Below are 26,385 nucleotides of genomic sequence, written 5' to 3' on the forward strand. Positions count from 1 at the left end.
GAGGAATTTCATTTGCTTTAGAGGTAAATATCATTATAGTTATCTTCCGAATAACCATTAACCCCTCCACAATAAGGAATATGACTGCGACCAGGCAGTTTGGAGATGAGTATCAACACACCCAGTGGGAAGGGCCAGTAATGCCTTTTTGGTAGCAGCAGCTTAGCTTGTGGATGAGAACAGCAGTTCTAGTGTCCCTGCAATAGCGGCACAGGGCTGTCTGGAGTACCCTCCAAAATTAGCACAAATGTGGCTCCAGCCTGGCTCTCCTGTGTCACAGATCAGCACATCAGTCAGCCGTCACTGGACCCTGCACGGGCATCCCACCATGGTAAGACCACTGGCACCTTCCCACAGAAGAATCCATTCTGCACGCAACTGTGTGCGTGAGTGCACAGACTCTTCTGTTTCCACTTTTTTTTAATTATTGTCAAAAACTGTAGCAAAACTATCGGTCTCTTCTTTGCTAAAAGCTGAAATAATTGTTATTGATTTTCTTGACACATCTTCAATGTAACTATAAGAAGAGAAGAATACTTTCCCCCTTAGATGACATCAAAAGGTCTTGCTAATTTTTGTTAGGTAAATTATGCTTTTCTCATATTACTTCCCCCTGTTTCAGTGGTAAGCAACGGTAACGGTTTTATGAAACAGATGTTTAAACAAGAAAGCTGAGAAGCCTTGATATGCTTTTGGGAGCTGAACATTCTTTCTCTCATAAGTAGTTGGACAATTAAAATTAAGTGCCTGAAATCACTAGCAGTATATTAAGAAAACAAAGCTGTGTCTCTTTATTTAAAAACACAACCATGGTTTTTGTTCTTCTAAGTAGGGATACAGAAGACAAACATGTATGTAAAATGAAAAGCAAGAGATCCACCTACTATCAATCAATTACTTTTCTCTGTAGAGCTGGTAACCTCTGATACTGCTGCTGCAGCACAAATATGCCATTACTCAAAATTCATTATTGGGAAACCTAAACAGAGAAATGCCCGTTTCTGAATGAAACGCACACTTTTGCTAACGCGCACCACGATGCTGGTGAACTCACACGCTAACATGGCCCAGAAAACGGCCTGGGTTTCTGAAAGCCTGCGAAAGCTCAGCAGATGCCCCGAGAGAGCCCGAGGTCCCCACTGGGGCTCACCAGTCCGACGCCCGCTCCTCCTCAGCAGCCACCGCGAGAGCTTCCAGAGAGATGCTGGTGGTCTTGGCACTGCTCCTGGTGGACAACTGTCCACCTCACACCTGGCTCAGCCTCGGCTGAGGCGAGGTAATGAACAGGCCGATAAAACGAACCCAAAGCCTCCCTCCCGAGGGAGGCCACTTTTGATCAGTGTTGAGCAACATATGCGGGCTTGAGCAGGGGGGCACGCAGGCAGCTCAGGAAAAAGCCTGTGCTGCTGTAACTAAACTGCAGATTAAGCTGAGGACTGCTGTTTCCTAAGCTCCAGATAAGGAGCCTTCTGGAGAGCAAGAAAAAACCTTAAAGAGAAAAAAAGACCAGTAACTGTACTTTTAACTTCTTGGGAATTTAGCCTATATTAGAGCAGCATTTGTCTCAGTTTAGGATAGTATCTTTTTCAGCACAGATTCTCAGTAGGGATGATGCTTCTGTAGTTAATGGTTTGTTTCTAATGTCTCTGAAACCATAACGTTACCTGCTCAGCAAGTATGAGTGAATATTTGGGCATCCCTCATGCTATCTCCTTACATAAAAATTGGGATATGGGATCCTGATGTACTTAAAGTCTCTTAAAAAAAAAAAACAATCCTAATTTTATTGAACTCCTTTACTGAAACATCAGATTTTTAATTTCCTTTGAAACAAACAGTATCAGGGAGATAGTACAGCTGTAAATGCAGTTTTAAGAGGCCTGATTTCATTGAGACATACAGAGGAGTTCAGACTTCTATTGTGTGACAGTAGAGAAATGACTAAAACCTATTTCTGTTACAGATCTGGACACAAAAGCTTTCATCCTGATCCAGAATAACTCCCAGGAGCCGTAATGTGAACTACAGAGACTCCTGTAAAGCACACAAAACCCCACCAAGAGCCCAATCCTGTGTCGCTAAAAACAAAAGGAATTTTGCCTTTAATAGGAGCAGGCCCCTTGTTTGCATAAAGAGCAACTTGTCAAACAGAATACGAATGCCAAGCTGGTACGTTATAGCCACAAGCACAATAGCCCCAATCTTGTTTTTAACTAAGCAAATCCCAGAGAGAGCAGTTTTCCCCCAAAATCTGGGCATCGGCTACAAATTCAATGAATCAGCGTCTCAAAGTGTTCACGAAGGATGCAGGAAATTTGCAGAAGGGCACAAGCTTCTCATTTCAAAGAGAGGGAAATGTATGTTTTCATTAGAAAAAATGGAGTGTGAAAAAATCCTAAACACACAATAGCTCTCTTTCAAGTATAAAGTTCAGCATTAGATCTCCCAAGTTTCCCGTACGTTAAAAGAACACAGAATAACGATATAAAAATCCTTCACAAAAAACCAACAAGCAAGGATGAAGCAGTACCCGCCTGGGGGCCAATTGCCTCTCCAGCAGCGGTAAGGCTGTTACTAGGCTTGCAGTACCATTTGTTCCATTACACAATCTCCTGAAGCCTTTTACAGAGAGCTAAAACAACTGCCTGTACCAACACGACACATGGCTTTCCATCCCGACTCTTTGCTAATCCAGACGCTCCAACCATCTTTCTTTAAGATGCCATATGGTTGGCAGAAGCCTGTAGATCTAGCAGCACATCTGTTTGTATGTTACTTCTCCCCTCCAACTCCCCCCTCCACACCACAAAAGAGAGAGCAAATAATTATTTAACATGTAACCAGTTAAACTGCATTTAAAGAGGACGGGGATTATTTAGCTCCAGATATTTTAAAAATATAGATTGTCGCAGAAGATCGTTTGTCTCTCGGTGGTTCGAGAAATACAGAGAAACAAAACAAAGAAATGAAAGGCACACGGGCAAAATGATCGCTGCATTTGAATTATTTAAATGACGGCCATTTCAGACCTTATGCCCGAAGATTTATTTCCCACATTAGTGTGCCACTGAAGAAGGGACCGAATTTTCTCCCTGCTTTTGTCAGAGGTGAATCAGACAAGCAGACTAGGAAACTATAATACACCAAACCATGCTTTGTTAAGCAAGCAGAGTGAGTCTGTATGCTAATGACTCTGCAGGAATACACTGACACACTGGTTTTTTTGGTGTGATGAGCAGAGATTATTGACACTGTTGAAATCCTGGTTGCACTGGCATGCAGGCATCCAGGTTGTCTCTTTAGAATCCAGACACTAGGAAGACAGGCTGCAAAAATAATTTTGTTTGTGATGAGTTATCATTTGATCATTTATGACATAATTGACCATAACAGAAAAGAAAATACACACTTTGGAGCCTGAAATTAAAAGAAAGATCAAGAACACAGAAATTATAAATAAATGGTCCAATAAAACTCTCATCAACCACTTTGTGATGAATAACCATCTCAGTTAACGAAGGACAGGCAGAGACAGAAATGTGTAAGGACAGACGGCACAACTTTGCAATTCTGTCTGCTGAGGATTTGCAGCACCTTTTGTTCAGAAATGCTATTTCCTCATTCAACTTTTCATGCATCAGTAAAATAAGACATCAAAGAGAGAAAAGATAACAGCTCTACCTCAAATGCTGCTCACATGTATTGTTCGTGTGATCATCTGTGCAGAGAGAAGCAGTGTGTAGCATAAGGACCATGAAGCACATGTGGATGTTCTAGCATTTTTCACGAAGAATAGAAACTCAACATGTATTTGCTCCAAATAGTCTCCCCACATCAACTCTCCATTGCAATGGGCACCGAACGTTCCTCTGCCTTCACAAAAACAGCTTTCCTCACAATATGGGAATGCTCACATTTGACTAGATAATGTGCAAATCAGTTTTTCCCTCAGTTATTTAGGAATCAGAGATCCTAAACAAACGATGGGGAGACCATGTCCTACCCTCACAGAAAGAACAGACTAATGTTGAGGCTTTGGTTCAAACCAGCATTTTTGAGGACACAACACTCGATTTCTAAAATGATTATTTTATGGCTAGTATTTTCCTTTCTTTCCCTCTCTGTCCCAAGGCTATTTTAAATTCCGTCAAAATTGCTATGGATAGTTTTACATAAAAATAAAATTAAAAAGCTGCTTTCTCCTCCCATAATTCCACTTTTTTTTTTCCCTCTTTTCCTTAAGAAAAAGATGACAGAAGTTCAAAACACACTTGAATTTGAAAATGCAAAATGTGGCAATGTATTCAATAATATAGCAATTTAGCTCAGTTTAAATTTGATATGGCTTGATTTACCAGCTACAATAAATAAAGAACTGTATAGAGGGTGTTTACAGTAACGAGAAATGTTTATAAATAACTACAGATTAAGAGTTCAGTTAGTCATATGCATACTCTTCAAAACTTAAAATTATGAAACTACTTAAATGTAAAAAAAAAAAAAAATCAACATAAAACCTTCCCAACTTCTTGGATTAATCTCTTTCAGACCTTGCTTCTTTTGCAGACATTCATGATCATCAGTCAACTTTCATTTCAGGTGTTAACGACCAGGCTTAGCCAACCTGACCCAGCCTTCTCAGAGGACTCTGGAAAATGACTGAGAAATTTTTTCCCAATCATCTGATTGTATACATGTTAGCTTCCTTTCTTTTCCTTGATGGAGGAGGGGTGAAGAAAGATTTTCCTCTTTGCATTTTCCTGAAAAATTCTCAATAAACTCAGTAGTTCTTAATGGGTCTAAAAATGCCTATGTTATCCATTGGGTTGCAAAGTGATAATCAACTCAGCAGGATGACTTCTGAACTGATCAGTCAAAACCAACTGTCTATGACCACATTTGCTATGTCTCTCAACATCAGCTGTGACTGAAGTTCTGGAAGAAGACATACTTGGAGAGCTGTCACACAGGCGCTCTCGCCCAGTCCCTCACCAGCAAATTCCAGTACTGCCCTCCCTTCAATAAAAGCCCATTCAAACACCAGAAATAGAATTTCAGAAACAGAGGGGCTGGCCAACAGTGATCCTTTCCTTTGCATATGTGAAACGTGCATTGGATTAAGCATTTCAGAACTTTAAATTTACTGTTTACGTAAAAAGTATGGTCCCAGATTTAGATATGAGAGAAAAAATGAACTCTGTGTATGTGCTGTATCTTCTTGTCCCACGACAGGTGAATAAAAATAAACCAGCGGTTCACCTGGGCACCTGTCACCTGGGACAGACCTGCTGCAAACTGACTACTGTAGAAATAACGTAAAAGCTGCATGCTTTCTTATTTCATGCAGATTAAGAAAAAATAATATACTTTGTTCTCTTGACGAGCAATGGAAAATTACGAAGGTCCAGTGTACGTCAAGAACTTCTCCCTTGACTGCAGAGTGTAATTGCACTGCTGCTTACACAGGCTCACCCTTAATGATTTCTGATCCAAAGTGCCAATGAGTTCACTGGATAGCAGGCTGGACCACTTAAGAAAAAGATGGGTTGAGTCTGATGAATAATTCACTGTCATATCTTGGCCATTGCTACAAATGCAAAAAAAAGTAGGTTTTGCATTTGGTTTTGGGGGGGGTGGTGGTGTGTGTGAGGGTTTTTTTAAAGTTTTTAAAGTGAAGACCGTTTTTATATGGAATAAAAAAGATTATACAAATAGGTTTCAAGCTTGTGGTATTCATATTCTACGTATACCTGAAGTGTCTGATATCAATAAATAATAATTGTAAATCATCCACCCAGATTTACTGGACACTTCATTTGTAACTTGTAGAAACAACAGAAGTTCTACAGTAATTTGTAGAAATAACAGAACATTTTTTTTCCTCTTTTGAGACAATGAGAAATGGGAAATTGGAAACAAAACCCCTTCAATTTGAAAAGGACTACATGGGGAAGCAGGGATATTAGCAAAGGAATTAATTTCTTCCTTCATAACCACATGAATGCCTTTAGACATCCGTTATCAAAACAGAAAGCATAGAACAACTACACTGAAAAATGACCAAACTTCATTCTGGCATTTTTAATTTTGCACCTCCTGTTTTAGTATCATTTCGAGTTCTGGACAGTGACTTCATGTATTTATTTTTAAGGATACAATAAGAAAATACACCTTACAAAGAAATTAAGTACTCAATAAGATATCTGAAAGATTTCAATTAACATTTCTACAAGTTTCATGCTATTCAAACTATTGTAATGCAATAAATTTTTATGATTCTAACTCTTAGGTATCACCCGATCATATTTTAATAATCAGGGTGATTCTTCTGAATTGCCTAGGAGCTTACTTTGCTTATGTGCATTAAACAACCAAACAATCCCAAGCAGTAAGCTTTTTGCCCCCCTCCCCCCCCCCTTTTTTTTTTTTCTAAGAAGCCCAACAAGTTTGACTTTTATTGGTATATTCTAAAGCTTGTCTTTAAATTGAAAAAAATGTTTACAGATTAAATATGTGAAAACACAGAAATTGCAAAAATGTCCAAGATGTTCTGCAGTACTGAAGTTCCAAATTTCTACAAGTGTCAGCTCTGGAACCATTACTTTGGCTTTTAAACTTTGCCTTCCTCATCCGACACGCACAGATCACGGAAGTATTCAGCCTCCATATTGTAGTTTGTAACACAAAAAGTGCACATAAACAATATACTCCCCAATTAATTATTAATTATTCAATAATGACATATATTTTGCACACACATGTTTTACTATATACAAGTGTTGTGACCTATTACTGCAAGATGCGCTTGCATTTATATCTGCAGCTTTGTAGCATTCTGTGTTCTGAAATTGGACTTGCAATCTGATGTCTCCTCCATCACAGCACTGTTATAATCAAAATTAATAGGCCAAGATAGTCTTCTAAAATTAAACTCTGATCTGAAAGGTACATTTGAACATTTGGGGATCTCTCTTCGGATGCTGACAGGGAGACATGTGAGCGGATGTAGAGAGAATCTGGATATATGGTTCACATATGGGCCTAACGAGAGCAATCTCTTCATATAAAGACACTATTTCTCATGCTAAGTCTACCTTGTTTTCTAATGTCAGCTGAAAGGAATGTTGGAATCTGAGACAGTTTTCCGCATCAGAGTCTTTTATTTAACTGCCTGATGTCAGAATTATTGTCTCTTTTCACAGCACCTCTGTAGTTTGGGTTTTTTACTTTGTATTTTTGGGGGTTTTTTTGGGGGGTGGGTTATTTGTTTAAGACTACCTACGCTACACTCTCTTAGGAAATCTCATTTTTCTTGCTTAATTCTTCCACCCAAAGCACCCTGGAATTATTAAGGTACCCCAACTGATAAAGGATTTTTTTTTTCAGTGTTGCATTAGAACCATGAGATTACCACTGATGCAACTGTTACAAAAGAAATCTGGTATTTGGGATTGCCAAGCACTGAATGTTTTTGAGCACAAGTCCTTCATCTGAGTTTAGATCTAAATACACAGGTCCCAGGCACGATGCTACACTAGTTGTCATTTAAGGCTTCCTTTGGTACAGCATAGAATCCAAAATGTCAGCACAAGACAAAAGCAATGAGTAGCAAGAGGTGGAAAACAAATCCTGGTTGCTAAGTTAGCCTGTCATGTAGCAAAAGCTTGTGTGAAGCCACATACCATATGACCCAAAGGTTCGTTTTGCTCAGAAAGCTACAGTTCAGTTCAAAAAAGAAGTGCAGTAGAAAGGAAATCCAGTTACAAACACGAAGAAGGTAGGACTTGTACTATCACTCATTGTGGGAAAATCTATTACTTTACCCTGATCAGCGTGTAGCCATATCTGAAGCACAAAAATTTTGCTCAGAGCCGACTGGAAGAAAAGTGTCAACGTTCATAAATGCCTACCACTCGTAACATGCAACCATTTCACAGCTTTATCTTAGAAGAAGTTAGAAAAGATCGGTACACCATTATTTCCACACAGCACACAGATGACCTTAAACCAGCAATGCCAGGACCTGTGCCACAGTATGGGTACAACACAGCATTTGGAGGAGAATTGCCATAGTTCAAAACAAAATGCTCACAAGTCTCTGATAGCTGCCAGAACTCAAAACTGAGAGGATCAGCAAGTGACCAGAACTCATGTTTTATGGAGTTAAGTAACAGAGGAAACCCAAACACGGTAGCACCTCGGAGCTGTGCGATCCTAAGCGACAGCATCGACTGAGAAAAAAAAAGCACTGGAATAAGGAACAAAACACGTGAACATGGGAGGTACCTTAATTTAGAGAAAATGCTCAGGCAGGGAGGTTGGAGGCACAAGTTGCCTTTTAGACCTGCTAAGTTATTTTGCACCTAAGTCATTACAGCCACAAAGAGGCTTAATGGTTTGCAGTGACCTAGGAGTCACAGGGTTCATAGACAGGTCTTCATTTAGCTCCCCATGCCCAAAAGAAACGAAAAGTTCTTTTTGATTCAGGGTCCTAATTAGGATCATAATTGGAAGAAATCCCAAACCATCACACTTGACAATAACAACCTATATGTTTACACCCAGACTCTTTTGTAACATATTGTGGGGAGAAAATTAAGACTTAAAGTACACTAAACAAAGTACACTACCTTCCCTAGTTGGGGTCTGAACTTGTTTCCAAGTTTTGAAGGAGTCCAGAGCTTTTGAGGGAACCCAGCCAGCAATGCAGGCAAAGATTTCTTCAAAGGATGAACAGGCCTCATTTTTTTTTTCTTTTTCTTTGTCCTCCTCTTTTCTTTTTTAAATAAAAGGAACATCTCTGATTTGTGAGCACAGAGTTTTGAAAGGAAGGGAGAAAACACCATTACAAATAGCAAGCAAAGCTTTCAGTTTATGAATCTACTATTTCATCCATGAAATATCCAGGTTGCCTTCATCATCATTTCCAAAACACCACATTATATAAGGCAACAATGGAATATTAGGCTGGTCTGTTTCCCACATTTTTAGTTGGCTCAGCTGGAAAGTGAACACAGGCTATTGCCCCAGGACGAGTGAATAATTTAACTCAAATGCAATTTTGCACAAAATTACTTTCACAACTGGAAAAAAAAAGCATGGCTAGTCAGACTCCTTGTTAAAGGTAAGAATTTGATTTTTTCCCCCCCTCACCGTCTCACTTTTAAATAAGCAAGGTATAAATCTTGACATCAAAACACCAAGCTTTTCTGGGCTAAGCATCAACTGTCCGGGCACAAAGCATCAAGTACAACACTTACGCATTACATCCCAAACAATACTGCATTGGCCTGGGTGAAATCTCTGCTCAAGAGATTTCAAGAAAATTTATGCTGAAGGAAATGCAAGACAAAATCCCCAAATTGTACACTGATATTTAGAAGAGGTCTGTTGCATGTGGAACTGGTTTTGATCTTTAGATCATAAACTCCTGGAGGCACAGATCTTCTTTAATTACATGACTACAAAGCACCATGTGTTTCCATTATGCTATTTAAATAATAGATTTAATTTGAATTTACATTTGTTGAAGTAAACATTACTGACTAACATTACCCTCCAACCTGATGCAGAAAGTCACTGAAATATTAGGAAAAAATTCCTACCCCTAAAGATTACAAAGGCAAGAATCCCCAAGTGTGCTATTTGAAAATATGAACAGAAATTAGCTTAATAGGAGAGAACAAATTTTAGTGGAATAAAATTTTTAAGATGATATTTTCACAGAAGTAACACTAACATCTCAGGTAACCCTCATTTTCAATTCTGCTCTACAGTTATTTGTTGTGTTTAAGGGACTGAACAAATTCAGACATTTCCAGCAACCAAAGTTCCACTGATTATGAAAAGGAAAGAAAGTAGCACGGGAAGGATCACTCATTTGTCTTGCAACGCTGCTTTAACAGAAGTGGAACTGGGAGCTCTGCTAATGAATTTAACTATCAGGACTCTATAATCAGTTGTGCTTTTACCAAAATAAATTTTACCTCTGCTTTTGCATAAAAAAATGCCTGTCTCCTCAGAGGTTTTTGTTCACTGTGTACAGTCCAAATTTATGTATTTATTTCAGAAGATCCAGAAATCTTCAGAACATTTTTATCAGGAAACACTTCTTCCACGTGTAGAGATGGAGTACCTAAACTTTCCTTAAACCAAGAAAAGCATGAAAAAGTAAAGGGCAAACAACAGAAATCATCACTGTAAGATGTGTTTTTCTTCTTCTGTCTTTACAGTGTTTTTCTTCTTCTATACTTCCAATTCCATACTGAATGGGTTTTTTGGTCTGGCAGTATGTGATCCCCTCTGACCCATTCCTTCTTTTCCTTTTGTCTTTACGCTAACCTGCAGAAGGAAAGGGTGGGAATATAGGGTCTTCTGTCTGATCTAAAAACACCCAGGCAGAAAAAAAAAAATCCTGGATGTAAGTAAAAAGATGATGGCCAGACAAAAACAGATGAGTATTGAAGTGCTAGATTTGACGAAAGGAAGTCTCCTTATTAGACCCAGATCACCACAAACAATCCCACCAGTTGAAGCATACTCAACACTGTAGGTGAAGGATCACCTGGAATTCACATGATCTTGGATTTTTGATCACATCATCAACAAATGCACATACTTCTGGTACGGCACTTCGGACTGCAAAAATAAAGTGTAATAAATATGTGTATAGCGTAAGATTGACAGCTTGCTCAATACTTTGTACATGGGAAACCATTATAACTTGTTTTGCTCTTGATCTTGTCCATTCTTCTATCCCTAATTCTCATTTGCACAAAGCCTGTAAGAGAGTAAAACCCGTTGTAAAAATTGAGTTTTCTTTAGATATTTACAGCTTTGGAATTAAAAATTAAGATTTCTTTAGATATTTACAGCTTTGGAATAATGTTCGGAAAAAACGTAGTGGATCTGTCAAATTTGTTACACATGAAGGTCCAGGCCTCCCACATGAACTTAAGCAGCTACCTAAATGATTCTAACAGAGGCTAACCATTTCCAATATGTAACACAGCACAAAAGTAAATCTCTCATTTTGAAGAGGAGAAAATAAAAAAAAATCTTATTAAGTTTCTTGAAACATTAAGTTGGTACATGCACATGTTTCCTCACATGTTAAACATTCTCCTTTTACTGCAAGCAATTTATGCAGTTCTAAACAAAAGTGGATGGCCAAGCCATAGGCACTATTTTTAAACGGTAAGCTCAGATCTTAGTAAGACTTTCAAGAGTATCACAATATATTTACCATAAAAGCAACTGTTCCAAGATGGCCCTAGTACCTGGATGTTTACTGCAATATTTCGGTGACCTACTAAGTGTTCAGACAAGTTTATACAACTACTCTTTCAGTCAAGCCCGAAGGGAGGCAGAGGGGGAGATGCTTTTACATATGGTGAAGTCCTTGAAGAATTGGGCTTCCTTTAAAACTAGTGGAGTCTTTCTTCGTTTAAACTGAAACATGCGAGTACTAATTCCAGTGCTGTAGCTGTGTTACCAGCTCCTGGATTAGTTACAGGAGGACTAAATACCATCATACAGTCTCCCAGATTATAACATCCTTATTACATTACTGAACCAAACTAAAAATAATATTTCACAACCTTTGAATATATTTCAATTTAGTGTCTATAGAAAGAGAAATTCTAACATTTCTGTAAATGTGAAGGAATAATGCAGTCTTGGTTCTTGCCGCAGAGTATTGATTTTACATATATTTACATGCAAATCACTGTATAAGCTTTTCATGTAGCAGTACCTTTCTTAGTAATATTACAAAAGGCTTTGTTTCTTTTGATACAGCTTGAAAACAATCCTGTAAATACTGAAGCAGCTAATGACTTAACATCCTTTTTTCCCTGTCTCTACCTCAATACAGAGCACCGAAATCAGTATTTCAGTAGTAGTGAACTCCACAAAGTGCTTTTTCACAAAGGAACTTTCTGTTTGTGACTTAGATTAATTTCATATTGAGATAATTTCATCGTCCACTAACATTATTCTCTTCACCTATTTCTTTCTTTGTCAATAAGAGCATCTTTGAGGTTAGGACAAACATGGCTTTGTTCACCGTTACCTAACACAATATAAATTTGGAAGCACTAGACTTCAAGAATTAACTTTCACAGAACATGGAACTATCCCAAATAGACATCAGGGTTAAACTAGAAAAAGCTTCCAAGGTTTCTCCTAAAAAGACTCATAAGCATTTACCAGACATACAGCCACAGTGCTGATGAAATACAGTCTTCTCTGAGATGGGCCACAGAGAACACAACAGAGCAGTGAAAGGAAAACATATCCAAGATGTAGTGGTCAAAACCCTTCCCTTACAAGAGGTGCCACAGGATTTCCAACACTTCCTCATAACAGAGGATCTTTTTAAAAAGAATTTTGTCTGAAAGAATCTCAAATATTGTATATCGCACAGTACTCAATTTATTCAAGTGGCTAAGGTGAACTATCAAACAGACCTTACTGGGATTTGGATCTTTTGTTCCAGAAACCTAGAATTTCAAACACAAGCCTTGGGTAGCTAACCACCAATCCAATTTAGAACAACAAACTCAACGAAGATGACTGTATTCAGCTTTAATATATATTTTTCCATGTCAGCTAAAACTACAAAGAGTAAAGGAAGGTGTAGATGCTCATTGCCTCACAGTGATCCTTATGGTGTCCTTCCATTTTCGGAGACAAAGTGTCACACACAGAAACGTTGGTTTTAATTTCCAAGCTGTATTACCTTACACAATATATACTCCTTACAAAACAATCAAAGAACTATACCTTGGTGAGATATCTCAACAGGGCACTATCACAAATAATTGCCTGCAACAATCAACCTTTGTCACATGAAGTCTAAACTTCTTCATGCTATATTCTAATTCAGTGGCTTCTACTTTTCTTATTCACTACCAATTTCTCTGAACCCAGCAATGTTAAAAGGTCAACAATTACATTGTTCAGAATACATCATGAAAGTCAGAGTGACCCTATATTATATCTTCATTTTTCCCCTTTGATCATCTCTTTATTTGACTGTATTTCAGTAAATTATCCATGTAGTTTTTATTTTGACAGCTCTCTTTACAGCAGTAAAACAAAATGTGTGCATTGCAAATGGCAAAGATTCAAATTTCAGCTATGTTTATCCAAAATAGCACTGAACTGCTTCTGTACTTATGCTATACTGCCTACAGCCTTACGGAAGGGGAGACAGATGGGATGAATTTAGCAGGGAAACAGCTGTGGCTTGAAGAAGAGACAAGCAAAAGTTTTGCTATCAGGCTTCATTATGTATCAAGGTACCAGTAAAATGTGTATCCGTAAGGCAGCCAAAAAAGTGTTTTTCATTTGACTAGTGATAATTACCTTTTCTCAACAGCTGACAATGTTCTAAGCAGCATTAAATAGGTATAATAATTAAGCAATAAGATAAGACAGGCAGTGCCTTCCTGGGGATTATTGCTCGCCTCGGGTGTGTTGTGAGGCACAAGGCTGAAGGGTGAGTGACTTCAGCCACCCGAGAAATGCAATAATCCCCAGAAATGCACTGCCTGGAGTGTCGTCTTGCTATTAAAAATGGAAATTCAAAAAGGACAAAGTGTTAGACACGTTTCCTGTGGATTTTATTGACGTGGGTTAAACATTACAGAACGTCAATGAAGAAATTCCACTTATGCCCAGCCTATGAAAGCCTTTTCCCAAGGATGCATAAGCCTCTGCTCAGATTGTTTGTGCATTTTATTCATAAAACTGATTTGGGAAGCACAAGTATTTGCATCATCTAAACATGCGTGATAAGGCACAGCAGATGACAACAACCTTCATGATGATAAAAGTTAAAGTGCTTTTAAGTCACATGCTTCCAAACATTTTTTCTGTGCAATTGTCCGTGCTTGGTGTCAATTTACAGATGAGCTTTTTTTTAGTTCTGAAACTCTGTGTGTGTGTGTATACATATGCATATATACACACACACTTTTTTTTTAAATATATATAAAAGGTCAGCCACTCAAGTGCTCCAAGCAAAAGGGAAAAAAAAAAAAAAGAAAAACAACCCAAAAACCTGAAAGTTGTTTATGACTACATGCAAGTCACATAGCTAAAACTAAGGCTAAATCCCTGGGAGTGTGGGAAGTGCTAGTGTAGCACTCAAAAAGATTACACCGCTTTACATAAGCTGAGAAAAGTTTACTGTAATTTCAGCCATGCCACTGAGACAGTCTTTTGAAAATGGAGACCTGGAAGTATTTAGCAACCTTGACTTGAATCAAACCAAAATTCTAAAGACTGTTCAGGATCAGATCCCAGGTAATGAGATATATTTGGGACAAGGATGTATTTCCATACATATAACTAAAGGTGGAATCTGGCTCTCTGAGGTTAAAAAGAAATTTTTTAAAAAAAAATTAATCTCATTTCCTCTTTCTTTCCCTCCATATATGAATTTACTGTTCACAAAGCACCAGTCAAACAAACACAGAATAATCTATTACCCTTTTCCATTTCTTTCATATTTTCCATTGTCACTACTTTATTTCAGAACCAAACCGAGGAGCCCACACATGAGGCTGTCCTGAGTACATTAGAAATGTAGATGCTAAGTAGCTCTTATCATACTGTCCTTCCTTATAGCCACTTCCATAATATCTATTTCACTACAACTTCTGTGATTAGTAGCTGAGGGATAACACATTTAAGAGAGTATTTCCAGAAACTAGCACAACGCCTGTTACTATTAGGCTACCACCGATTAGCACTATCACAAAGCACAATAAACACAACTACTTTTTAGTATTTAATTTTTTGGGATGGCATTTTTTTTTGGAGTGCACTCAGAAACTGATAATGAATTCAACTGGAGCTACAGAAAAGAATGATAGTTTAAGTCAGACAAGAAATAGGCAAAATAAGATTATATCTTTGTTTTAGAGAACAAAACCAGTGCAAAAATAAGTCTTCAGTCTCATAACGCAGAAACAACAGCACTTCCAATTAGTTTGAAAGATGCAAACCAAAAATCATGAAGGGGGAAAAAAAACCCAAAACACCTAAGTGCAACATTAGTTATGGAACTACTGCCACAAGACACATCAAGGCTAAACAACACTCAAAGATTTAAAAGCAGGTTAGACTTATACATGGAAAATGAGAGCATCCACAGCTTCCATAGGAGCAGGACTGGACCCTGCAGAAGCAATCAAAATACTGAAGTCATCGTGAAAAGGCTGCCTTGCAATTGCCTTGCAAAAATCTACTCTCATTATATTAAGAACATAAATTGTCATTAGTTTTGGGTCTCCTTCTCTTACAACAATAACCTTGAAAGCAGGCAGGTGCATAGATTTTTGTTACAGAGCTGGTAAATTTTCATGACACACTTGCAAAGCTGCTTAAATGTTATTCATCTGTCTTCATTTTCAGTTCCCCACTATATGGGAATGGAGGGTTTTAAATAGCCTTAGTCTGAAAATCTCAGAGTTATACACAGAGATCAAAACCGGAAGGAAATTTGCTACTGCTTAAAGTAGTTTGCCAAATGGGTTAATAGTCAGATTTTACTATTATTGTGAGTTCACTTAAGGCCCAATAGGAAGATCCCAATTACTGTTAAATATCCCAACTAGATATTTGCTGCTGAATTACTGCATAGTGTTAGTCTCACAGTGGCTATTTGAAAACATATTTTTTTTAATGTTCTGACACATCACAAAGATATCACAGAAATACCATACAGAAAAATGAACTTTAAAAACGCAGATGCAACACAATATGGAAGAAAGAAAACAAGGTGAGTATAACAGTCAGGGATTTTAATAATTTAATTTTTTAGGTGGTCTAAACACTCAAGACTTGCTAAGGATTGTTAAATGGCATATACTTCTAGAAGAAACATGGGGAGGGTTGTCCTCCAGAGTTTATACTACCTCGGAAAGGCTATTATCCTGGTTAAAAACATTTATTCTGTAACTCTGCATACCATTTAGCAGATAACTTCAATGAGCTGTGACATGCTTTTTGGTGCTATTTCTTGCCATTAAACAACTATGTTTTTACGAACCTGCCAGCAAAGGAGCACTTTGATCCAGCCTGCTCCCTTTTTATTTCACATCTCTGGGGAAAGGGGTGAGGCAGAGTGGTTCGTGACTACTACCACAGACCAGTGGTGATATTATCAGGCACTGAAGGCAAAGTGTTTCAAAGTAGAAGATATGGTAGTGGTTAAGAGCTAACTGGTGGATTAAGACAAGAAGGATCACATACTGCCATCAGAAGCAAGCCCAAACCAAAATTAAAACAGTTGCAGGTTTGTAGCAAACATAGGAGAATAAAATGGGGTTTCACTGGAAGACCATGGGTACACTTCTCTCCCACGATGCACATCTTTTTCAGCATCACTGATGATCTGCATAGAGCCAACCATTTCTAGATCTTGCCATATCAAGGAGAGTTTGAGCTGAGCTGTCAAAGACATCACCTTTATCCACCTCCATTTTGGAGGAGAGAATCAAGAATTCTTCGTTAATGCTAAATTAACATTTAAATTTGAAAACCAACAACTGTGCTGACAACAGAAAGTAACAAGAACAGCCTGGAACCTTATGTTGTGCTGTTTTATGTCACACATATTTCAGGGCTTTTTACATTCCCGGTAGACAAGAACACAAGCTTTCCATTAGTGAGCTGAAGGCTTTGACTCCCAGAAGTTGATGGCACGAATAGGAACTATCCTCGCGTCTGTTTTGGAGAAGACAGAGTACATCAAAGCAGTAGAGTAGAAAATATTCTCAGGAATGGACAATTACCAGCCTCTTAGGAGAGGGGGTGTTAGTCAGAGTGTTGATAGCTGTCCAACACAGAAGCAAGCAAACCCGGCTATTTTTCCACCTAGCTTTTCTTTGAGGCATCAGCTATCCCCCAAGTTTATGGTATCCCTTTCCCAGATATTATTCTCCAGTTTCTAAAACTCTGAAATTGTGGTGGCCAGCTGTCTTGATGTGCAAAGTGAACACAGACATCGTCGTCTTCCCCGCCACACCTTCCTCCCCACATTTACATTGTTAAGCAATTGAAAAAGACGCAGCACTAATTAATCCTGAAAGAAGGTAATTCAGATAATTACCAGCCCATTAACATGACTTCAAATGCATGGAAAGCCTACAAATTTTGAAGGAAAAAGAATATATAAGGACGTGAAGGTAAACGGAAAACACAAGAAACTGAAACATAAGTTAGACCAGGCAGATTCTGTCACATCAATCCTAAATTCTTTGACAGCTGATTTTTTGATAAAGGAAATGCAATAAACCGTACCTATGTTAACTTCAGCAAAACGTGAAATATCATGGCCCATCAGCAATTGTTAACTACGCTGTTGTTGATAAGTAACTGACTAAAATGAAGAGCACAGACGACAGGAAAAATTGAAGGTGATGAAAAATTATAAGGTGATTTCTTCAAGTTTAAACAGATTTTTGAATATTTTGAATTATGACTCAGCACAAAAAGTGGGAGTGGGCTGATAAATTTAAGAGATGTTATCAGCTTAGAGAAGGTCTGGAATACCGCACAGAAAGAAACAGATGACTCAGAAGATTGGAACGGCAGAAATGGGATGAAATTTTATTGTACAAAATCTTACACAAGGGACTTAAGGCATTCTCCGTTCACAGGAAAAGACTCTGCTAACAACTTGAATTTACTTGGGAGGAAGAGGTCCTGGATGCACTTCTTGGATACAGAAGGATTATCAGCTGCCAATATTATGCAGCTGTCAAAAAGGCAAACGTGATGGTAGGATCCATCAGTTAGAAATTTCCAGTAAATACATTAATTCCACCATCTGAGATATTCAAATGCCCTCATCCAACACCCTGTAGACAGTTCCGATTGCCCATATTCAAAAAAGATCAACAATCAAAATACTGAGGGTGACGCAGAGCTTATTGCAAAAAGAAGAACAAAAGAGCAAGGCTTCACTTGATTAATCAGAAGTAGGACTGAATAGATACAACCACTGTCTATAATTATCTGCATTATCAGTGCAGATAAAATAAAAGCAGAACAAAAGAACTACGTATTCCAATTTTGGCTGAAGGATAAGTAGGTACAAGCCAAACACAAATACAATCAGACCAAAAATAAGAAGGATCCCAACTAGAAGATCAATGTTGCTGGAAACAGTTGTCCAAATTGGAGCAATGACGCCTAATGGCTTTTACAAAGGAGCTCAATCCATTCTCAAAGGAATCTACCCATCTATAAAAGCTATATATATATAAAAGTATGTGTGTATATATATATATAAAAAAACTATATATATATAAGTGTATATATATATTTTACATACACACACACACACATTTAGTGACAACTGCAGTGAAGGTACACAGTACTCAGTGCCCTAGAATACATCTTATGGAACGTTAAGTTCCCTAAACATCTTTCTGAAAATTGCGTGTGATATTTCTCTCTGCTTGTCATTTGCTTCTTAAGAAGGCTAACAACTTATTTGCTTACTATTTTGCAGCATTTTCTGAAGACCATGTATTTCACTCTTGGTATACGTTTTCAGGTTTTCTAACAACTAACATCATCTTTTGCTTTATGTGTCTACTGTTCAAATAGCTGGGGAATAAATCTTTAAAAGCAGTATTTGGTGGCTTATACAATCTTATATAACTTAATAACTATTTAGAATAGGAATATTATACATATAAAAGCATAAACAATATATACATTTATATAAACACTACATATAGACATGTATTTAAAGCAAGAGGGCGGAAAAGACGACAAATATAAGACCTGGAGAGGAAGAGGGAGGGAGAGAATTTGAACATCGAGTTTCTATTCCAGACCATGAGAACTGTGTGCAAACACCCAAACATTAAACAAAAACCAAATACACTTTCAGACTCCGACAGGATTTGCAACATATATATGTATATGTGTGCATGTGTATACGTATCATCTGTCGATTATTTTCTAATAGTACTTCTCTGGAGTATACATTTCTAAACCTAAAATGTGAGTCTATTATGTAATATTCAAGTAAAATTAAGTAATAGTGATAACCCCAAATTCTGGACGGAGCTGAGAGTTTTTCTGGTTGCACCACAATGCTGGACAGAGTGACCACAAACCTTTCTCCAAACTCCTTCCATGAAAGGCTATACAAACAAGTCTGTCTCCAGTTGTTACTGGAGACACACCAAAGATATGTGGGTATGAATCACGATGCTCAGGAAAAAGTGGAGCATACTGCTCTTTAAACATTGAGGCAACTGTAATATCAAAGACGTTATGGACACTACCTATGTTAATCTCTATTTTAAATATAAAAATTAATGCATTTTAAACTAAAAAGCCACAATGAAGTGCATTTTTATTCTATAATTGCATTTCAAAAGAGATGATTCATCTAGTAAAAAGATAATAAAAATTGCCTCAATGTTACTTAAAAAAATACTAACCTATCAGCAAAATAAAAATAGGGGAGACAATCTATTCAACAAAGAATGAACTGGAAAAAAAAAAAAGTCTTTTAGGCAACGATCAAAACTGAGTTCTTCCACCCATCACTACTTCTTGAAAACACAGACACACACACAAAATGTACAAGAACTTTAGGCAGAAAATTTTAAATGCAACTTGATTGCTCCAGTTATCAAGGAATAATTTTAATACTTTGTTCTGCTGGAGATTTGCCAAAGAAATCCAAAATCTCTATTCATAAGTGTAATAGTGACAGCAAACCAGCTATTGTGATTTTTTTGTATCAGTTGCTTGAAACTGCTGGTATATTCTCATTATACACGTCTCAGTTTTCATATATATGTGTTGCCTCATGCATACATGGTCTCTCATACACTATCACTTCGTACCAACAACAAAAAGAAATTTAATGGTGGGAAAAACCTTTAAAACCATTGTCTAACTGAATATCACATTTTCTCTCTAACTCCTTGAGTGGTCCATTTAAGAATCCATTTTAGCTACTCTTCCAGATAAGCTTATCCGTAAGAATCATACATTTCCCCATAGGTAGAAAACAAATATAATTTGTCACATGTTGTGCTATACAGACATTTCTGCACAGTTGCTGCACTACACTAGAATGTCTGAAGGGGAAGACACCCCAGGTAGTTGGCTGCAGACACATCTCAGCAACATGGCACGTAGTTACGATTTGACACATATAGTCTTTATAAATCCAATGTCTATGAAGTCAAACAAATCTCCTTCTTATTTATAGTAACAGGCAAGAGCAGATCTCTGCCGTCTTGTTACACAGATGGTTGTAACATTTTTATAGTTAACTTACAACCACTGATGCCTGAGGAATAGACACACATCTGCCCCAAACTGCCAGTCCTGTAGGCTCTTCTTTTTAACTTTAGCTCCCAAAAATACAGTCAAAATACACGCAACACTGTCACCCCCAAAAAACTACCACAATAAAAAGCCCCATAAAAATTTGCATAAAATGTGTTATTAACGTTACACAGATTAGACAGTGATCACACACATTACAGCAAAAGTAACAGTAATACCAACTGTAATCACCAAAACTGAAGTTTTAGAGAAAATTCATAGCCCCAGATCCCATATACTGGAAACATATTTGGAAAAAACTCATTAGAAGCTTCTAAATTGATGTTTTATTGAAAAGATTTTGTAAGAGCCTCATACTTCATACAAACTACTGTCCATATGCTCTTTTTTGCTGCTTGATAAAATGTAAAGGCATGGCTGGCTCATCTTGAAAAACAGAAAGCAATTGCCTAGGATTTTCTTCTCCTGCTTGAAGACACTACTCCATATTTGCTGTATTTCCACACATCATCAGGAAATGTACACAGAAAAGAGCTAGATATATTAAATTAAATGCTTCCCATTTTAGACACTGGCTGTCCACAGAAAAAATTCTCTAAATAGATGGCTTAGAATCAAATGCTTGCTTTATGAGAAGAAGAATAGATGCAGAACAGCAAAGCTGTAACTGAACCTTGTACCTACAAGAGTTGTTAACTAAGGTCAGTGAAAGCTTAAATAGCCTGATGAAACCCTGACCCACGGCAGCTTGGCAAATATTGCTTTTTAATAAATATGTTCCATCAATAATAGATCTAGGCAGATTCTTGTCTTTTTCTTCTTGCTCCCCAAACCAGAAGAGCTTGTGAGAAAGTGGATCTGCATTTACAGAACTGGTCTAGTTACAGAGGTGAAAACGCATGGCTTGGAATTTGGTGGGAAAACAGATAAAGGAGAGAATGAACCAACATTATGCATACAGTTACTCAATTAATTTGGTTTTGGATTTTCCTTACTCTGGAATCTACTTATTTTTGGTGGAACGGAGCATAGAAGGAAAACAGAAGGGTAGTTAAACCTTTTATTTTTGCTAAATATTCTTTTTATTCTTGGCTAGCTTTCTATCTTTATAGCTACCTTATAAGAAATTCTGTACTTTCTGCTACCTGCTAATTTCTACTATGAACACAGAACTACAGAATGGAATTTGAAGAATTTAATAATAACATTTTCTTTCAGGTTGAAAATTTATACCAATGTGCTCTTTGCCACATAGCAGAAAATAATTTGTTTCTCCAAGATTCAGATCCATAAAGTCACACATGCTGACCAGCTCCCTTTCAGTGGCATGCATACGAGTGACCCTCTGTCATGTTAATTAATACTTTTGAGATAATCTACCTAGCTAAACAAAACACTGTCTGTGTTTTGACAGTGTACTGTACTGAAAAGTATGTACTGAAAAGTACATAACTGCAAAAAACATCAAAACAAGAACAAACTAATGTAAAAAAAATCATATATGTATTCAAAACAAAGAGCCACAGGGTTACTAGATTAAAAACATTAAATGAACATCTCTCCATAAGCTCTACGGCAGTTTTAATGTGTCACCCTAGTCCTGCAGACCATATATCTTTTAATCCAAGTCTGCCCCAACAGCGTACATCAACTATATCATTTAGATGGAAACCTACTTCTTTTAATGCCATATTTCACTGAGCAAAAACACGCTGAAAGAGGTGGATATTTGCATGGCATTGAAAAGACTGATTTAAAATAATCTTTAACCATAGCAACTTAAAGTCATCTTTTTTAAAAAACCTGCTTTATGTTATTTCAGATTATAGTCATACGCAGCACATTCAGACATAAGGATGGGAATGGCAAAGAAAGAGTTGTTGTTCACTTTCAGGAATGCCACTATCACAATCACCCAAACATTGTTGCTCTAAAAGAAATTCCGATTGATCAATTAGATCTTGCCCCTTCCACAAAACAGTTACAACAGGGCCTGCCATATTCTCCTAGAAGAACACAAGTAGTGACAGGGATTTCTTCTTAAACAAATATCACAATTCCTTATTATTCAAATGCACGTTAGGTCCCAAGTTAAGTCAAAATTAATTTGGTACAAGAAAGTTTCTAAAGAGAACCGGAATAACAACAGAGAGAAAGTTAGGTAGGAACCCACTTTGCAGGATTGTGTTGCAAAAAGACTAGTGCTATTTGTAGCTGCATACAAAGGGGAAACATATTGTGTTAAGAAGTAATCATCCTTAACATTATTTTGTTGTGATTATTAGTATCTGACTGATGGATGAAAATCTGCGGCAAAACACATTATTATTATTTGTTCTTCTGCCTTTACTAAATAGTATTGTCAGATCTCTGTTTTCAAAATCGGAAGAGAAAAATCACTATTTTTATTTGGTGAAAGACATTCAACATAAATATAAGGAACTGGGAGATTTATTTGTCGTAGTAGTTATACTTTCTGCTTTTCTTCACTAAGATCTGAATACTTCATAGCCAACTTATAGCACTTGGGAACTGATACTGAATATCTACTACAGTTTTCACATGGAAACTAAAATTAGATTACACTGAATTTTTAAAGCAGTTTATTATATCAGCTTTGTAAGTTACTACCTGGATTTTAAATAAATATAGTGCAAGATCATCATTAAAAATATGTTAAAAGAGACCCCTCTTAAAATGCTGATCAACTATACTGTTCATGATTCAAATACCTCACAATCTCTGCTATATTTACATATTCTAAAATATTAAATAAGACAAATGTTATCACTGTCCTGTTTTCTCTCATTGTTGTCAGCAAAACAGCAGCAGAAGGTAAGGCACCGCCTGCAGCATGACCACTCTGCTTTCAAACCACTTTTCTGTTCTGGATTAATGCTTTCAATCTTTTCCAGTGTATAATCATCGCTGCTGCAGCAGAGAATGAGCAGCATTTTCCAGTAGATCTATTTGGTTCTGACAGAGGAAAGGTTGTCCTGAAATCTTACAAAGCGGTCTTAAATTCAACTAGATCCTAATAATTCTACAGAAGAACAGCTAGGGGAAAGAAAAAAAAAAAAAAAAAGAAAAAGATTTAATTCTTTTTTTCCCCCTGAAAGTAACCTTGAGTCCTCAGTGCATGTCCCCCATATGCTAAGAATCCACCACGAGTAAAGAAACCAAAAGGGAGGTGAGATGAACGGAAAGATTATGTGGTCACATAGATTAGGGACACAGTCATAGCATTTTGGATTTCTTTGTTCTCTGAGCTATAAAAGATGATGACAATCCTGGGTTACAGAAGAACAGGATGAGGTACAGACAGAAATCTTAAAAGGAAGAGGAAAGAAGCGGGTCTGGACGACTGCAAAGAACGTATGGAAAGCCTGCAAGAAACAAGATGATATGGACACACAGAGAAAGAAAGCAAAAAAAAAAAAAAAATTAAAAATCAGTAGTTGAAAAAGAATAAGCATACAAGACTGGCGGCTTCAATACATGCAAGCTCTGGTGGTATCAGTAGTCAAAAAAGCAAACAGAATTTTGGCTAGCCAGGATTACCTAGTCCAAATGAAGTTAAACTGCATTTTGCCTTTCACTACTGATTTTTAATCTCCCTCAGTCATCTTCCCACTTTATCCTCTACCTTCCCAACCATGCCTAAGCTCTTTCCAGTATCTGTTACACTGAACATGGAACGGAAAACAGAACCAGAAAGCTTCGATGAACTTTCTGGTACAAAAAAGAAAAGTCTCCACAGTGATCTTTAAGGACATCTAATCCAAATCACAGCACAAGGCATTATCAGTCTGGACAATCCTGCCAGAACAGTCAATTAGTATCTGTGGAAATATTCCATACTAGTCTTGCAGTAGCTGCTCCCAGCTCTTCCTGAGGAAGATGCTGCTTCTCTGAAAAGGCTAATGGTGCCTGGAAACTGTTAATAGTTCTCTGATTACTAAGATCTTCAGTAGGATTTGTCTGTCTATACAAGTTAAATATTACTGTGAAAGGTAAGACTAAACCCCCAAAATACACCTAGTACATGGCATTATGGAATCCACATCTGTACTCTACATTCATATTACTGAATAACCTCCTCTCCCCCCTTCCCCCCCTTTCTTTTTTTTAATATGGTAAGACAATTCATCCAAGTTAGAGCAGAGAACAGCCGAAGCAGCCCACACACATATGTACTAGGCTTAAATTCTTTGGAAGATTATGTTGTTCAAGCTTTCCTTTTATTTATCCAAAATGGCACAAGCAAAAGATGTTATAAAAAAAACTTGACAGAATACTTGGGGAGGGGGAAGGGGTGGTCATTTTCATAAGGAAAGAATATTACTTTCAAACAACCTAGTGTCATTTTTATGTTTACACAACACAACAGGTACAGTAGAGCATACCACATACTGACAGATGAACAGGACCTCCTACCTCGACTTCATCCTCTCATGCATTCTCCCATGCTGGATACACTGTTGGTCCAATTCATCATTCCGTTTCTGCATCTTCTCCAATCTGCCATGAAGATACTCTTTTTCCTGACTAAGCTGGTTGACTTCAGATCTACAGAAGTAAAACACAGTGATGATGGATGTTGTCAGATTTCATCCTGCAGCGTGCCATCAATATGTGGTTTCAGCATTTATAAAATTTCATACATGTATATGTAATGCATAAACAGGCTATTACTAGAACTTACAGAAACAAAACAGTGTTTCATATAATCTTAAGACAAAAGATGACGATGCTGAAGGGTATCTGGTAAATATGCCAACGGCAATCACTCAGTTATAGGTTGGCTACGCTAATTTCAGCCTATTTTAAACAGGCATGTCATTTGATATTAAGTAAGATCAATAAATGTAAATTCATACTTGTTAAGCAAGAATTTGGACAGCATTCTGAAAAGACATTTTAAGTTCTTTATTAGTAAAAGCTAACATCCAGTTTAAAAAATAGCTACTAAAAACTTGTTCAACCTTTACTGCGCTGTACAGGTTGAACTCTCAACAGTGGCACTGCTTTAGAAACTTTATTAACCTAATATGCCCAAAATACCATTACTCAGATTAAAAAAAAAGCGAAAATTAATAAAACCTTAAGAAACAAGGGACAAATCATACGGGCACACCCTAATCTACATAAAACTCGGCACAGCCTTTAAGAAAATTAGTCACTTCAAGTAATTCTTATTCTTCACGGCTGAGCAGAGACACCAGATCCATGAATGACCTGGGACTGCTACTTGCTACATCTCTAACCATCAGCCCATGGAGAAACAGGCATGAGCTGTTTCTTAATATCAGGAAAAGATCTCAGATTAAATTGTGATAAAATATACATTATGCACTTGTACAGTTTAACTCTTTGGAAAAGGTTAATGAGAACGTGTCAGAATCTGCTATACCATCAGAAAGTAAGAATCAAAAGCAAAGCAAATTTGTTTTATGGCATCTGACACTCCAGATCGTGAGGTTAAAAAGCTTCAGATATATCTTTAAATCATAAACTTAAATATGCTGCAATTACAGCAGAAAGATACTTTACCTTCCTGGCTGTTATAGAATGCAACAACAACTGACATTCTGAAAAATACAACAAAGTGCAGGGGGGGAAGGAATACTCCTCCCTCAAAAACATGTTGTTACACTGACAAGTCAAATCTGGAAATGACAACATAATCTTTTCATGTTTAAATAGAGAACAATACGTGATATCATCTGTGAATTTAAAAGAACTCAGCAAGGGAAACTTTGGAAGAAGACTGTATGTAATTGAATTTAGAGAGGGAGTTACAGCTCTATTAAGGAACATCACTGACAAATACATCAGAATCATGCTGATGTATTTGTACATCACACTTAAAAGCACAAGAGCTTCCTGGACAGGTATGTAACAGTGGGATGTTATAGGAAGGTAACTGAAGTCAAATTTTTAAACCAATCATTTAACACCAGTAACTTAAATGTCAGCATTTACAAGCATTCTCAGTTGGACCAATTGTTATCACACAGTATGAATGCAGTCTGTACTTGATAC

At 37.3% G+C, this 26,385-nt stretch overlaps 1 protein-coding gene across 4 annotated transcripts in view; it reads right to left on the bottom strand.

Moving 5' to 3' along the window:
• Positions 1 to 26,385, bottom strand: part of SDCCAG8 (SHH signaling and ciliogenesis regulator SDCCAG8) — a 114,418-nt gene that overhangs the window by 16,217 nt on the left and 71,816 nt on the right. For 3 of the 4 annotated variants that reach the window (XM_074579974.1, XM_074579976.1, XM_074579973.1), the window contains one exon: positions 24,778 to 24,909. In XM_074579974.1, the coding sequence (XP_074436075.1) occupies positions 24,778 to 24,909 (132 nt within the window). Of the gene's footprint in view, positions 1 to 23,516; positions 23,727 to 24,777; positions 24,910 to 26,385 lie in introns of those variants that run through there. The other variant, XM_074579975.1, reaches the window with a different exon arrangement.

Source organism: Larus michahellis, chromosome 3 (genome assembly GCF_964199755.1).
Source record: "Larus michahellis chromosome 3, bLarMic1.1, whole genome shotgun sequence".
Lineage (NCBI taxonomy): Eukaryota > Metazoa > Chordata > Aves > Charadriiformes > Laridae > Larus > Larus michahellis.